The sequence below is a fragment of the Lentinula edodes genome, assembly GCF_021015755.1.
Source record: "Lentinula edodes strain Le(Bin) 0899 ss11 chromosome Unknown C8R40scaffold_14, whole genome shotgun sequence".
Taxonomy (NCBI): domain Eukaryota; kingdom Fungi; phylum Basidiomycota; class Agaricomycetes; order Agaricales; family Omphalotaceae; genus Lentinula; species Lentinula edodes.
In genome coordinates, this window is record NW_025764320.1 from 814,412 (window position 1) to 830,113 (window position 15,702).

The window sequence follows — 15,702 nt, forward strand, 5'->3', positions numbered from 1 at the left end:
TGTCACTTGCCTCTCCCATTCTCCTCCGTTTCCTCCTTCCATCCCTTCATGATCATCCTCCAATCTCGGTTCTGCAAACGGCTGTTAGGAGCGTCATTACAACTCTATTCGGATGCAAAGGCATAATCAATGTAACCCTTTCCAGTCTCGTCTCCTCCGTAGAAGCTGGACCTGTCATATTCGGATAATGGTAAATTTGCTTTCAACCTTATTGGTAGATCTGGCTTGAAAGGCGGAAACGCATGGACAATTCAGTATCCTCCTAGAGTTTTACAAAACACTCACGTTGGAAATGAACCGCTTCCCAAATGCAATCAATACACCGTCTCTTTCCGCAAATTTCAAAGCTTTCTCTCGCGTGAAACCGTCAGCGACGACCAATGGCCTAGGAGACCACATATCAAAGAATTTTTCATTAGACTGTTTCGGATCGTCGAGGTCTCGCGATTGGATGAGATGAAGGTACGCCAAATTAGGCTGTTTCTCTTTCAGCTGCGAAATGAGGTAGGTAAATGTCGGGATGGGGTCTTTCATACCCATATCTATCATCAGATAATTATTGGTGGATTCTTCACTTATAACGAATGTAAAACCTACCTCGATCTCTAGTCCACGGACTGAAACGAATTGCAGTCTTATCCTCTCCGACCGCTTTCGCTACCGCGTCCACAACCTCCAAAGCAAATCTTGCTCGATTCTCTATGCTCCCTCCATACTTATCTGTACGGTTGTTCGATACATCTTGGATAAACTGATCAATCAGGAACCCATATGCGCCATGCAATTCCACTCCGTCAAATCCTGCCTTATGTACAGCATTGGTAGCAGCCTGCACGAAATCTCCTATAGATGCTTGGATCTCTTCTACCGTCATTGGTCGTGGGACCTCGCCCTCCGCCATAGGGATGTCTCCAGCACTTTTTTTTTTTTTTTTTTTTTTTTTTTTGAATCCTGTTTATACACCGCTGTGCGGGAGCATATGGTAGTGTACATACTACTGTAGTTGTAATCGTTGTGTCTAATGCTACTGTATGAGTGTGTTTTCGGTCAACATATATCGGTTCCCTGAGAAAGCCGAGACGGGTTTCCGTCGATAGCGCATTGTATCTAATTGTAGTCCATGTGCTGTAGGTAGTTTTGTGCAAGCTTTGTTCGTGTGATCATGTCTTTATAAGTGTGTATGTGTTATGAGAAGGGATCGAGAGGAGTTAATACTATACGTAGAGTGGTTGGATAGGGCAGTTGATTCGCTGGCGCTGTGACTAGGATCGGTTTTCATCGTCCTCGCTGAGTTCCGGGAGTTCTCCTACAATGTGATGGAATCGCCTTGTAGTGTTAATGTAGCGAAATAGCGGTGGAAGTGCCTGCTTCACCGAGAGCAGAGGTCCAAGGGACCATAGTTGATTGGGTAGCTTTCGTTGTAGTCGGCCTCGGGCCCTTCGATGTGCTGGGCAGTTGAATAGGAAGTGCGTGACGGTCTCGTCGGCCCTCTTGCAGCATGGGCACGTTGGGGAGTCCGCTTTTCCGATGCGATGTAAATGCTTTTGTAATGGGATGTGCCCAGTGCGTAGTTGTGTGAGCAGACTGAGGAGCTTTCTGGGGAGCCATCGGGTTAGTTTCCAGTAGTTTCGGCTGGCGGTGGTGGCGTCGGAGGGGTCGATGCGCTGGAATTGGGCAAAACGTGGTGATTTCCTCCAGTGCTTGTTATGATGTTTCTCTAGCTCTTGACGGAACGTGCGTATAGTCGCTGTTTGACTGTGGGGAAGTGGTCGATGTAGTTGAGTGGGTAACTTTTCTTTTCGGCTGGATCTGCCAGTCGTTGCTTTTTTCGCCTCTTGGTCCGCCCGCTCATTGCCTTCGACGCCTATGTGTCCCGGTATCCATGAGATGGTGACTGGTATATCAGGGTGGCATGCTCGCAGTGCTGTTAGCGCGTGATGGAAGATGTCTAGAAGGTAATGTGAAGAGCCTGATTTGTTGGTATCCGTCGCTGCTATTGCTGCTGTGCTATCCGCCCAGATGGAGATCGATTCGGCTAGTTCCTCCTCCCGCGCCAGGTGTAACGCTAGTATTAGCCCCACGCACTCTCCCTCATAGACTTCATGATATTTGTCAGACCCTAGTCGATAGCGTATAGCGTTGGTCTCCTGCCCATTCCTGTAAAGTATTGCTGAGGCGCCTACATAACCTTGAAATCCCGAGCCGTCAGTGAAGATTTTTAGTGCAGTACCGTCCTCTCCATATGCCTTTAGTGCTTCGCTTTTGTCCTCCCAAATGTTCACAGTCAATTTTGGGTCCCAGGAGGCTTCGTATCGGACCGCGCGTCGCTTTTCCATGTGGTTTGGTCTAAGTCCATATCGTGCCATTAGGTCGTGTATTGGTGAGAAGTGGTGCGTTCGTCGTCGGTTACGTGTCCCATCTTTAATGCGGTCTGATAGTGGATGCTCCTCTGGTAGGGTTAGAAGCCTTGTTGCTGCGCGGTGTCGGTGTCGCTCAATCTCGAGTGGTAGTGGTAGTAGAGCCGCATGGATGTTGAGGATGTCTGTGGCAGTGGTGGTCATGGCCCCGGTGATGAGTAATGCCGCCTGTCGTTGGATGGACGTGAGTTTACGAATGATGCCTCGGGTGTGTGATGCCTGAGTCCACTTCTTTTCGCTTTTCCTGGAGGTGGGGGTCAATACAATGTCGGCAGCATATAGCATTTTCGGTAGTGCTTTTGCTTTGTACAGCTGTCGAACCAGCTGGGCTACCATCCCGTCTCTCATTCTCGCTACTCGTCTGAATTGTGCTACCCATTGCTGTCCTTTCCTCACCATAGCTGCGTGCTGCTCATTCCAGCGTAACTGCCGATCCATCAGTGTGCCTAGGAACTTGGTGAATGGCTCCGATTTGATTAATGTCCCCCGTAACTGTACTCCTGGGCCGGTGATTGGAATGGTCTTCCGCGATTCTGTTGGGTGTGGTTTCCGTTGTCGGTTGAAATCGACTAGTTTGAACTTTGGGACACCGAATTGACAGTTGTGAGAGGCTGCCCATTCCAGAGGGCCGTTCGCCTTATTCATCATCTGCCCAATCTCCGCATGTAGTTGGTTTACATCTTTACCCCATTTCATAGCAGCAACGTCATCCATGAATCCGAATCCCTCTTCTTTGTCGAGTGTTTTGAATGTCGCTAGCAATCCTGCAGCGTAGAGGATGTAACCGACTGCCGCGAATGGATCTCCTTGGTCTTCGCCCCCAGGGACAGCGAATGGTTGTGAGATGTAGTCGTCGAAGGATAATTGTGTTTTCCGTCCTGAATATCTCCGTCGCATCCAATCTAGGATCTCCTCTGGGACTCCCACCATCCTCAGCTCATGTTGTAGCATATCTAGGTCGACACTTGGGAATGCTCCTTTAACATCCATGTATAGAACGGCTACCAGGTATCCCTCCCTCCAGAGCTCCTTGATACGATCTACCATGAGGTGGATAGAGTCTGTGGTGTTGCGTCCTGGTCTAGCACCAAACTGTAGCGCTGGTAGCAGTCCCAGCAGCTCTGCTCGTTTTGTGATTTCCTCTGCGACACATGCATTCATGAGCCGGCCATGCCCGTTTGAGAGTGTGATGGGACGCCATGCATTTGGGTCTCGGTAGTCAGGGCGTCCGGGTTTTTTGAGTATGATAGTTTCGGTGCTGGACCAGTCAGCTGGGTATATCCTGAGAGTGAATGTCGCACGGTAGATGGGTCCCAGGTACGGTGTGATAAGCTCTGATGTGGCCTTGAAGAGATCGTTAGGGATGGTCCCCGGTTTTGTGGCTTTTCCATTTTTCATGCGCCGGATTGTGGCCGTGATCTGTCGATTGGTAGGTGGTGTGAAAGTCCAGGACTGGTTTGGGTATGCCGCATTCGCTGGGACATTAGGAGATTGGGGAGGGGGAGGGAAGAAGGCGTCTCTGAAGACATATTCCTTCCCCACGTTATCCTCGATTATGCGTTCTGTGGTCCCTGGTTGATTGACTTTCAGTCCTGGGACTCTTGCTCTGCCTCCGTCTGTGTATCCATTCTCCATGAGGCGTCCAATTTCCCATACGGAGCTTGTGTCAGCGTACTCGAGGTATTCTACCCATTTCTCCACTTTGGCCTTCTTTATTTCCATGTCATATGCCTGCCTCATGCGTCGATACTCCTCGTGAATTGGGTGTTCCGAGTTGTGTCGTTTCTTGTATGACTTTGATGACAGTGTTCCTGTCTTTTTCTTCAATTCCGTAAGGGTGGGTTTCCACCATCGGCGTTGGTGTGGGCTCGGTTTCGCCTTTGGGACCACCTCTTTGATGACCCGTTGTACGGCTGTATCGAAATTCCCCAATGCATTCCAAAATGTTTCCTCCGTCTCAATTTCCCTTGGTGGCTCTAGTTCTCCCAGTACCTCTTCTAGTCGTTCTGCGAACTCCTCCCAGTCGACCTTTGCCCAATTCCATCGTTCGCGTTCATCTACTGTTGGGAGCTGTATGTCGAAGGTTGTGTGTATAGGAAAGTGGTCCGTGAGTATAGGTCGCTTGGAGGGGACTGTATTACAGAAGATGATGTGATCGAGGAGTGTGTCGGTGCAGAAGAGGTTGTCAACCCTGGTGTAATTGCCGGTGTTGTGAGCCTGCAGAGTGGGTATGGAGCCCGGTAGCGCCATGTATAAGCCGTATTGTGCTGTAAGTGAGATCAGTGTTTGAGCGGCGTCGAGATTCCGCGCCGTGAAAAGATGGTGATTCCGGGGTTCGTCCCAAAGAGGGTGATGTCGGTTGAAATCGCCTAGCCAGATGTAGTGATGTGGCCCGCTTTCAGAGGGTCTGGCTGCTGGGGATCGCATCCAGCTATTTAGAGCTTGAAGGGTATCGTCATGTTCGCAGTCATTGTAAATGTTAAAGATTCGTATTATCCCGATTCCAGTGGTGATTTGGATTGCGGTGATGTCGGGGCTATCGATGTCGATCTGTGTCCAGTTATCTGTGGGGATGCGCGTGCTGATCATTATGATGGATCGGGACTTGGGTCTGTCTGCGTTTCCGAAGTATTCGGTGTGACCTGTTGGGTATATGACACGTAGGTGTGGAAGTGCTCGCGTGCGTCCTTTTGAGTCGATGTATGGTTCTTGGATGGCGTATATATCTATATTCGTTGCGGATCCTCGTAAATAGTCATGCATTGAGTTGTCTGATTTGTTGGTGTTGAGCTGCTGGATGGTTAGTTGTTTCTGAAGGGCGTTAGTTGTTGTGGGATTCATCATTGAGACGCGTCTGTTGGCATCTGACTGCTTTGCCTAGTAGGGCCTCCTTCCCCTGGTCGCAATTGGCTGGGGGGCGGGCGCGAGTGAGAGAAGTTGAAGCGTTCGAGAGTTGCCTGCGGTGGGCCAGTTGAGGGTGGTAGTGCTCGGGATCTGGAGCTTCTGCCGCGGGTTGGTTGTGATCTCTGAATGCCACCTCCTTGACCTGGTGCTCCCCCTGCTAGTCTTCCCTGCCCCGTTCCCCGTCTCACTGTGGTCCAGGTGTCGTATTTCTCCTTTACTTCCTGCCTCCAAGTCTGGTCAAAATCCTCCTTGAGAGGATCGTCATCTCGTATCCAGGTTTCGGGGTCTCGGGTGACAAAGAGCTCGTATCCCCTTTCCGGTTCCCACTGCGCTTTTTCCTTCAGTTTACGGAGGAAGAGTGGGCACTCACGACTGGCTGCACCATGCCCCATCACCTTGCAGTTAGCGCATTGCATTTGATCGCTTGTCGCAGTGCAGGCGCTCGTTCTGTGTCGTCCTGCACATCGTGCACAGGAATCATGCTCTGCTTTGCATTGCTCGGCTATATGCCCAAACACGTTACATTTCGCACATCGTCGCGGGTCCGGTTTGTTCTTTCGTACTCGTAGCGCCTTACCCCCTACGATGACTTGGTTGAGAATGAGCTTATTGGCTGTAGCTCTGTCATTCATTGCTAGGATCGCGTGCGCGTATTTCTGGTCGGCGCGCCTCTTCTCTATGGGTTTTATCCATCGTATCTGTGCTATGGATCCGCTAGGCAAGTCATTAGTATCTTCTATACGTGAGCGTTCGTACATGCTCTCGATAAGTGTCTCTACCGGCAGCGACTCGACTACCAGCTCGTGGTAGTTGGGTCTCAGGAAGGCCTTTGATCCCCAAGCGTCGCAGAAGCGTGCCATACGTTCTCCTGTTTTCATCGCTTCTGCCTCTGCTGCCGAACTCATGAGGAGGAAGGCTCCATTACCTCGAAGTTTTGTTGCTGCTATTACCTTCATTTCCATTCCTTCGTCCTCGTCCTGTAGCATTTTCTCTATTGCCAGGTTCGCCTTTACCACGAGCTCCTTTTCTGTCAGTTTCCAGTCGGAATCTGCTTCCGACCGGATTATTATCCGTCGATCCTTCAATTCTGCGTCGCGTATTGCTGGGTTGTGCCGGGGTTGTTGGATGTGTTGAGCGACTGATTTTGCTTGGGCCGCACTAGCGTATGAAAGCTGGGCGGTGGTTGTTCCCTCTATTTCTCCTGCTTCCAGTTCCATCAGCCCTGCCCATGATGTGGTTTCCCTGGCCTCCGCATTCCTTACTAGTTCCTCCACCTTGTCTTTCAGCTTTGTGGACGCGTTTGACGCGTCTTCGACCTCCTTCCTCATGGCTTTGACCCTTCCCTCGAGTCTGCATGTCTCGTCATCGAATTTCTCCTCGATCTTCTCCATTATCTCGTCTTTAAATTTCCGCATCCTGTCTTTATAGGAGCACTCCTGGAGTATCTTCCCAATAAGGCCCACTTTCTCCCAAATGTCAGCTTTCGGTTTTCCGTCCTTGGCACTCGCTGCCAGTTGTATTAGTTTGGTGGGTAGAGCGATCGTGTGGTCCTCTCCGGGGAGCATGAGGTTCATGGCCACTGCTTTTGCGATTAGGCTTCGGTGTTCGTCGTCGCCATTGGTGCTGGTGTTCGCTGGGCTCGCTGGCACTGTCCGGGGAGGTTGGACTGCCGGAAATTTCAACCTTGGCTGCCCGGGTGGAGGTTCTTTCGGTGTGTTCAGACTGTTACGCGACATGATGATTGTAACGTGTTTCGTTTATTAGAAGTAAGAAGAATGTACTCTAGTTCTGAGATACTGCGCCTTCCGATGCCTTCAGCTTCCTCCCAAAAGCGTGGGAAGATTCGAAGGTGGTGGCGGTTCTAGATCAAGAGCGGTCTCGTCTCCAGCACTAACGACGTCGTACGTCGGATCGTAAGACTGAAGAACAGATGATTGTGCTATCCGTCCCGATGCTGCGATCTGGAGATATATATAACTCCCTTTAGCATGTACCGCATCCACTACCTGGAAACAAACAGTCAACAATAATTCAAAATAAAGATATACCACGTACTTCTTTCCACGCAGTAATCTGCTCGTCAGACCAAATGCCTGGAGCACAAGGTTGAAACCCAGTTGCTCGAGGTGAGATCACCGTTCCCTCTGATATCAAGAACGTCCCAGGTGTACTAGCGCGTTGGGAGTAATACTCCTTGACGACTTTCAATACAGCAGAAGTCTTGGTTGTACGGAGTCTGGTCAGAGGCGCCATTATCACTCGATGGTTGAGCAGCATATTACCGATTTTGATTGGGGAAAAGAGGTTCGCCGTTGCTATTTGTGTTGCAGGAGACATTGCGGTTGCTGATTGTTTGACTGCTTTCAGCATTTGTCGTTGCATTTATAGCGAACCAGAATTTTTAGGCTTACGAAGAACGCATCGCTAAGCTTCCAAGAAATCCGAAGGATGCGTAATTCACTTTTGCGAAGGACTTTTGGTGATTAGAAAGTATATAGTATTACACGCATAGTACATATGATGTGCGACCTTTTGTTGCTGCCCAGACGGCCAAAACGGAGTGCACATATGGAATAAACTAGGATTCCACTTTTTTGTCACTATGCGCGCACGGAAGACTTGACCTAAACTTGACTCGTCTACCCTCGTCTACCTGACCCTCGGACTACGGATCTTTATCTCAAAGTCAGCGTCAAAGACTCAAACTTGCGTTTTTCAATTGTTCAGTGAAGGCAGGAAGGATAGTTTGATTTTTATTTCTATGTTTTCACTCTTTGACCGCAAGCAAGTACTGTAGGCGCCTGATGTATTATAGCCTGAGAGATCCCTCCGAGTGATTGTCTTTGGCCTGAGAAGTAAAACGAAGTCAAAGAGCGAAACAAGGTGCAAAAGGTTTAACGGCGAAGGGGTCCCTCCGAAAGTCAGATTATCGGCGCAGCGACTATGATGAGTAGAGAAGAATCAGTTCCTTGTACTTTTGACTGGAACCAGTGGAATTAAGGGGTAGCAAGGCCGCCCAACGAATTATGCAATTTCATGTAATATTCCCACAGCGATAACGTCACATGACTTTTGAGATAACCCGAAAAGGTCAATTACGCGCCCGAGCTTGAAAACGTTAAGTTTCCCTTTCAAGCGTATTGTTGCGCCCCGCCGTGCCCCCAAGTCTCTCGAGATGTTAGTGTTTGCTGTTAGAAGATCCCCATAATCACGCTTCCATGTCAAAAGGCTGTTTCGGTACCCGATTCTTCTCTCAAATGGTTATAGACAGTAAATAATGAGTGCTTCTAACATGATCTGCGCTTTCATTCCTCAGGAAGGATCACAGCAACGCTTCTAGCAATTCCTGGAATGACGGAGCTGGCGCAAGTAGCTACTACTGCCGCAGCGCATATCTCTACTTCAAAGACTGTACATACAAGTTACTGAAAGGAAATACGAAGATGAACAACCCACTGCCAAGCTCTACACTGTTGTCCGAAGCTATTAAGAATCTTCCACCACTCCGACCTGCTCGCTCATATGCAGTAAGTATCTCCGAAATCGTCGAGTTACTTATACTCAGAATTCCAAAGTCCAGACTATCTTCGAGTTCAACACAAAGTACATCCTCACGACATGGGCTACAAGTTCGGAGCAATTCTATGCCAACGCTTCGATTTGCAGAGCAAAGCAAAATAATTGGCCAAAACAGTCAGCATACACCACCAGTTAAGCCAGCAATTGGACGAGTTGGAAAGGTATAATCCATATATACTTATTTGAATGTTGTTTAACAATCTGTAGATATACACCGAACACCTTTCCCTTTCCTTGGAACACCGTGCGGAGTTGAATGAGATATACAGTTCCTCTCGAGTAGTCAGCATCGAATTCCCGCCAAATGACCCTAGAGCACAGGAAGAAGCACAGGCTAGATTGGTGGAAATAGGACTTGACAAGAGTACGCGAGAGCTTCTTGAGAGCCGATGGAATATTCAGTGGTCCAAAACCTGGGCTCGCACAAAGACAAACGATGAACATAAGCGCAGTCTGTATCAATGGTCAGTATAATTAGTTGAGCTCGATTTGGTCTGACTATATACTCAAGTGCTTGCAGATACAATTCGCAAGAGTGACAAAAGCAAGAGTCTGTGAAAGACAGATCCGACTTAACTCAGTCCACGCCATGGCAGCGAAAAGTTCCCTATCCACATACCGGATGCCTGGGTCATGTCGAAATTACCGAATGTGTAGGAGACGGAAGCATCATACGGATCGCAGGTTTTTGGGAGCATAACGAAGGATGTAAGAAGGCGACTCTGGAGAGGATCCCTGCTATTCCTCTCCATGAACATGTTTACGAGGTTGCTTTGGAGCAGCTTGAGAATGGAGCAAGGTAAAGTAATTCTTCGTTATGTGATGTACAAGTACCGAAATTACCCTGAATAGTTTGACTGGCATTCAGGAAAGGAATCAGCAGATGTACGATGCGAAGCTTTACCGCGGAATGAAGGCTTGGAATCCGCAGACTGCAAATACTCGTTACCTTCTTCTACCCTCTGACAACGTCACACTCTATCGAAAGTTGAATCGTCGAACCCTTAATCTTGATACAACTATACTTCCCGAGTACAATATCGATAGTTGGATGGATCCAAAGTCAAGGGACCACAACGCCGCCCTCGCAGAAGCAGTTTTCCACTATAGTGCCCGCACAGATGTCAATGAACGATTCAAAATTTGTATTTCAACCAAAGAGATGGATGACGCTGCCTACAAATACGCCCATCACTCTCAGCTTATCCTCGATGGTACATTTGGTGTCTGTAGCTCCCGTCTACTCCTTTTTATCGCTATGGCTGTGGATGAGGACCGGAAAGGAGTTCCGATAGCTCTTTTTTTATTTTCTGCTCCAACAGGAAATCGTGCAACACAGGCGGGGTATAATACCGAGATACTCCGAGAGCTCCTGAGCTACTGGAAGGAGCACCTCGTGAGGAAGTACGGTACATTCGAACCATATACCTGCATTACCGACACGGATACGAAGGAACGTGGGGCCCTGGTTCAAGTTTGGCCGAAGATTATCCTCCTCATCTGTCGGTTTCATCTCCGTCAGTGCTGGACAAATCATCGAAAGAAGATAGTGATGGGCAGTCAAAATGACTACTGGAAAAATCATGTTCGGGAACATCTTCAAGACCTCGAAGTTTTGTAAGTACTTGTAGTCAATATCTGAAACGGCTATCTCAAGTATATTTGTTATAGCCTCATCGCTACAGTGGAACATCCTGTAGCCATGGAACGCCTCTCGCAGTCAAGAGTATACCTTACATCGCTAGCTGATGATCCCGCTGCAAAGCTTGCATCAAAAGGAGGCATTTCTCATTTAGACTATCTTGAGAAATATTGGATGCCAGTGCCTATGTGGCAGAGCTGGTCAGAATGGGGGCATATCACTGCTTCAGCCCTCCTGAAAATAGCTGTTGAAGACGTTATACCCACAACCAACCATCTAGAATCCTTTAACGCCATCCTCAAGCGGAAGTACATTCGATCTTGGTTACACTCTGGGCACCGTCTGCGTTTTGATGTCCTTATTATGCTCCTTGTCACCCGTATCCTTCCCGACATCTTTAAACGCCGGGTCTCTCGCAAAAACTATCGACTTTGGGTTAGTCAACGGTTCAAGGAAGCTGCAGGAGGCGTGGACTTGCGAGAATTGCAAGAACAATTTCGAGTGCAGAGGAAGCTTGACGAGGATAAGGCCCGTCAGATTTGTTGGTGGCCGAACGATGAGAAGCGTCGATCTCTGGGTGAAGCCTTAGTCCTCTCAACTTCGCAATGTGTTTACAAAGGTCAAGATAGCAACGGTAACTTCTACACAGTCCGCTGCCCATCGTCCAAAGATGTTACCAAGAATTACACCGTTTTCTTGCACCAAACGGGGCGCGGTTCTTGTACATGTCTAGATTTCGATCAGCGAGGCGGAGCCTGTAAGCACTTGTGGTCCCTCCGTCAATGTGTAGACTACTACGTATCAGTTCTCCACGTCGAAACACCGTTCAACTACCCGGCTACATTCCAAGCAGCTCAACAACTTGCTGCAAGATATCTCAACTCCCTACCGGACGGTTTAAATACTACATTATCTGCTCCAATGCTCGACTGGAAAGCGGTTCAGACCTTGGGACAGGATAACATTGGTCTTGGAGGGGACTTAGATGAAGGGGAGCTCGAAGATGAAGATGAGTGTATTGTGCCAGTAAATGAATATTTAGTTCTGGTGAGTCCTCCGGGTTATTCTACGCTTGTACAGTAGTACTTACGCGTTTTTGGCTTAGGAGGGTTATGATGCTCAAGCAGCCATACACATTCAGAGGATACACCGTCTTGAGCACGAAATGGAACAAGTCCTGCCCAGTCTTCATGGTATCAATAACCTTCTTTCAGACAAGCCGACTCTTCGCGATAATCGTAGTTTGGAGGAATTTCAACAAGTTCTTCGGCTCACAATCTCAAAGCTCAATGCGCTTCAATTACAACCCAAACTCTCTCAAATTGAGGCTGACAAGAACCATGGTGATACTTCGACAAGTAACTCTCGAAAACGGAAAGATCTCAAGGCACCTTCGCCAGAACGAGGACAAAAAAGAAAGGCTTCGCATGGTACAATGTAGACTAGCTTTGTTACCTCCTAATGAACTACAATGCAAAGCTGCGTATACTTAGTTCAATAATCTTGACTTAAGGACCATTATTAATCCAGCAGGTATAATTCTCAGAGAAACAGCTACCATGAAAGCAAGCGCGGTAGCGAACGGTAACTGCTTAGAATATTAATATAAGTACGGGCGTCCGGGCGTTTCAACCGCGTGTACGATGCTGTGTAATGCGCGGCAAAAAGTTCGTTGATTTCTCTTTGAAATATTCCACCACGACGTTCCTTCAACCTCTACTATAGGTGAGTTATGTACCCTTCACCTTTACCATCCGAATTTCTTCCTCCTCCTCCTCAAATTCGCCTTCCACAAGCCGCCGACCTTCTTGAGTCGCTGGGTCACGGATTCTGCCCCAATGGGATCCAACAGCGACTTGAGGAATAGGCGGCGCGTTTTCACGCGTTTTTTCGCGGGGAGGAGTTATTTTCCCTTCCCAACTTTACTCTAATTGCAGCTGATACCTCCTCACTATCTCATAGGCTCTACTAATCTCACAAATGGCTTATTTTCTACGCTCTGTGAGTGAAAACAGTTTCTGCTTGAGGAATGCCACTGATTGTATTTGTTCAACAGAGCGTCTCTCAACGCATTACCCCCGTTTCTTCGCGGTTCAGATTCGACTTTCTTTCTCTAGTCCGGGCCTCGTTCGAGCAGCAAGCCGCGAGCGAGTCTGATTCGGAAGGCCCACTGTCTTCCGACGCACCTCCTTCCTCCGACTCCTCGCCGCAATCCAACGCCGCCTCTCAATCTTCCAACCTCTCTCCACCTCCCATCGTCTCTCCGCCTCCCAACCCTTCTACCTCTTCCAACGTCCTCTCCCCCTCCAACGCCGCCTCCTCTTCCGCACCTCCCAATGTCCCCTCCTCTTCCAACACCCCACCACCTCCCAACGCCCCCTCCTCTTCCAACACCCCACCGCCTCCCAACGCTTCTCCGCGTCCCAACGCCTCACCAGCTGCCAACGCCTCACCAGCTCCCAACGCCCCCTCCTCTTCCAACACCCCACCACCTCCCAACGCCCCCTCCTCTTCCAACACCCCACCACCTCCCAACGCTTCTCCGTGTCCCAACGCCTCTTCGTTCTCCGCCGCCTCTCCATTCTCCGGCATCTCTTCGTTCTCCACCACCTCTCGACCTTCCAACGCCTCTCTACGCTCCGATCTACGCTCCGAGACCCCCCTCTCTTCCGATGCCCCTCCTACATTAGCCGGTCACAAACGAAAATCACTCAGAAACTCCAAACGAGCTGCGAAACGCCGTAAGATCTCTGCCCAACCGCCGCCAACAAAACCTTCGAAGCGGAATCTTGCACATGTTCTCTCGTCGGGAGCCGCCGTTGAAGCAGATATCGATGCCTCTAAGTTTGAAGCCGCTCACGGAGCGCACACGGGGAAGCCAGGGAAAAAGGCAGACATGGGAACCAAGTCTGACAGGGAGAAGCGGTACACACTGGCTGAGCTTATCGATATGGGCTTTGAACACATTCAATGGGATGGAGTGTATGTCCTTTCTACTTATTCTTTGAACCATCTGACCCATACTACGTTTTAGTACCCCTACCCCCATTGTGGACTGCCATGGACGAATTATTGCCGTCCTAGCAGGACGGCCGGATGGAGATTACTCCCAAGAACTTCAAGAAGCATTCAGTTTGATGCTCAAAGAGGGAGAACAGGCTGGGCTTTCAAGTAAGGCAACTGACGGGCCTCATAAGCGCGGCGCTTTTCCCGCCTATAATCGCGGGGTATCAATGGGCATGGGGAATGCACACCCTGTTGTTCTGAACCCCAGGTCCATGACACAGGTCTTGAATCACCTCGTGGGTTGCTCTGCTTTCCAACGGATGGCCAGGTATCAGAATGGTATGTATATGACAATTTTTCACGTCACAGTACTGATAACTTGATGGTTCTCTTGTACTTGTAGCTGCATTCGGACTTTGGGCTCCGCGTGTATACGCAGAATATGAGAAGGTGCACCACACCATACACTCAAATTTGGAGCTCCCCGAGAACTTTCCTGGAGTGGTCTTCACTGCGGCTGCTTTCAACTTCGGCGGTAACGAGCTTGCCTCGTTTTTGTGTGAAAGAGAAAGGAAGGAATCTAATGGGCACTCCAACCAACCAATCTAATACACAATATGCGAGTTCACTGCTATCAAATTTATTTAATAGCAAGGGGTAGCGTTGGCAAAGGTTCCGCAAAGCTTTGAGAGCTAAGTACGAAGCTTCGATCAATCAATTTGAATCGTTCTAAGGATTCGATGTATTCCTTTGATCAAGGTAGATTCAGCACGATTTGTGCTTTGGTTTGTATTGATTTGGGTATATCAAGAATTGGGGGTTTGAATCAAAGTAAATTAAAACCGAAACACACAGACCCCTACGGAGGGCTAGAACTATGTGCTGGCACAACCACACAGCGTGATTTGCCCTTAAGACCAACGACTGATCCTAAGTTCGAAGAATACCCAACAACTGGATATACTTCTCGCAGTCACAAGGAGCAGAACACAACGTTCCTATACTCACAAGTGCCGGGCCCGAATGGCTGCTAGCGAAGAGGTTTCAGTCTGGCGGGAGTGTGTCTTTCCTTTTTACGGATTAGCACTGCAACGTCGTCCCAAAATCACTTTTTTATTCCAGATACATCGGATCGCTATTTATACATACAGAATATAGAGGCGCATAGTACAATCAATTTAATACAATAAACGTTCGGAACCGCAAGGAAACTTCTACACTCAGTCAGATACCATTTAATTTGAATCTACATGTCCTTATTTGGTCCATATTGGTTCCAAGATTCTAGTATACCTCCAAACATAGGTAGGTACTTCAATATTCATTTAATTTAATTGTTTTTAGAGAATGACTCGAATGGTGTTCAACTGTCATTGCGGTTCAACACTTACTTCGATCGTTTGTCATCTCGTCCGGAGGCAAATCAGCTCTCCTCGATTCTAATCCTATCAATCTGATTCATCTGGATTAAACTAATTGCTTCTCTCTTTCAACAGACACCCATTGTGCCTATACTCTATCAAGGGAGTTACGCATAGTATTCATTTAATTGCATTCTTCAATGTTTTCTACGTCAGGTCTCTTTGACATCCATTTGATATGTCTTCGGAGCCTCGCAGTACTTCGATCGTTCTTCTAGTCATTTTCCTTAACCATGCAACTTGATTGGTCTATTAGACTAAATCGCAGTCTTTTAGATTAATGCCTGATCTTGTTCTAGAAGGAGTATTTGATAATTCCTGAGTTCTAGAAAGTCATTTCGAGTCAATCCTCGGTTCATGGTCACTTGAGTAAGTTCTTCCAAACTCCTGCCAGTGTAAGGTCCAATAAGAATACCCTTGGTATGTCATACGTGAATGGTCATCCTTCGGATGTAGTCCGAGTCTGGTATAATCCTGCTTGACAAACAGGTAGACTGCTATCCGTAGGTAGTATCGGGGATGGGTAAACTGACCAACTTGTGGTAGTATGGGTATATGGTCCCTTCAACTTATTAGACTGATTCAGTATCGACTTTGACTGTCAATCTGGGTCTCAATTACAGTCCTCTTGATACAAATCTATACGTGAAAATGTCACAATTCACAGCATAGACGTCTAGCCAAAATTTAGGCGTGTCATCCCCCCCAAACTAAAGAATTTGACCGTCCTCGG

The 15,702-nt window shown here is 48.3% G+C and overlaps 7 protein-coding genes across 7 annotated transcripts; 1 reads left to right on the forward strand and 6 right to left on the reverse strand.

The window, feature by feature from the left end:
* Window positions 1-5: 5 nt before the first annotated feature.
* Window positions 6-901, reverse strand: C8R40DRAFT_1236796 (uncharacterized protein; the record flags this gene model as incomplete). Its single annotated transcript, XM_046233417.1, has 3 exons — window positions 6-224; window positions 286-542; window positions 598-901. 3 exons carry the CDS (start codon window positions 899-901, stop codon window positions 105-107), a joined length of 681 nt encoding a protein of 226 aa, XP_046087327.1. The 3' UTR covers window positions 6-104.
* Window positions 902-3,503: 2,602 nt separating this feature from the next.
* C8R40DRAFT_1020119 (uncharacterized protein) lies at window positions 3,504-3,896 on the reverse strand (the record flags this gene model as incomplete). The annotated part of the gene is made up of 1 exon (XM_046222989.1): window positions 3,504-3,896. A coding segment is annotated over one exon (393 nt), but the record flags the coding sequence as incomplete, so codon positions are not given.
* Window positions 3,897-4,235: 339 nt separating this feature from the next.
* C8R40DRAFT_1020681 (uncharacterized protein) lies at window positions 4,236-4,667 on the reverse strand (the record flags this gene model as incomplete). The annotated part of the gene is made up of 1 exon (XM_046223000.1): window positions 4,236-4,667. A coding segment is annotated over one exon (432 nt), but the record flags the coding sequence as incomplete, so codon positions are not given.
* Window positions 4,668-4,889: 222 nt separating this feature from the next.
* On the reverse strand, window positions 4,890-5,180 carry C8R40DRAFT_1043069 (uncharacterized protein; the record flags this gene model as incomplete). Its single annotated transcript, XM_046224139.1, has 1 exon — window positions 4,890-5,180. A coding segment is annotated over one exon (291 nt), but the record flags the coding sequence as incomplete, so codon positions are not given.
* A 785-nt stretch (window positions 5,181-5,965) lies between these two features.
* C8R40DRAFT_1043340 (uncharacterized protein) lies at window positions 5,966-6,277 on the reverse strand (the record flags this gene model as incomplete). The annotated part of the gene is made up of 1 exon (XM_046224157.1): window positions 5,966-6,277. A coding segment is annotated over one exon (312 nt), but the record flags the coding sequence as incomplete, so codon positions are not given.
* An 858-nt stretch (window positions 6,278-7,135) lies between these two features.
* On the reverse strand, window positions 7,136-7,658 carry C8R40DRAFT_1043497 (NADH oxidase family-domain-containing protein; the record flags this gene model as incomplete). The annotated part of the gene is made up of 2 exons (XM_046224171.1): window positions 7,136-7,323; window positions 7,373-7,658. 2 exons carry the CDS (start codon window positions 7,656-7,658, stop codon window positions 7,136-7,138), a joined length of 474 nt encoding a protein of 157 aa, XP_046087332.1.
* Window positions 7,659-13,342: 5,684 nt separating this feature from the next.
* Window positions 13,343-14,157, forward strand: C8R40DRAFT_1043469 (uncharacterized protein; the record flags this gene model as incomplete). The annotated part of the gene is made up of 3 exons (XM_046224167.1): window positions 13,343-13,524; window positions 13,577-13,887; window positions 13,952-14,157. Coding segments are annotated over 3 exons (699 nt in total), but the record flags the coding sequence as incomplete, so codon positions are not given.
* Window positions 14,158-15,702: the final 1,545 nt, after the last annotated feature.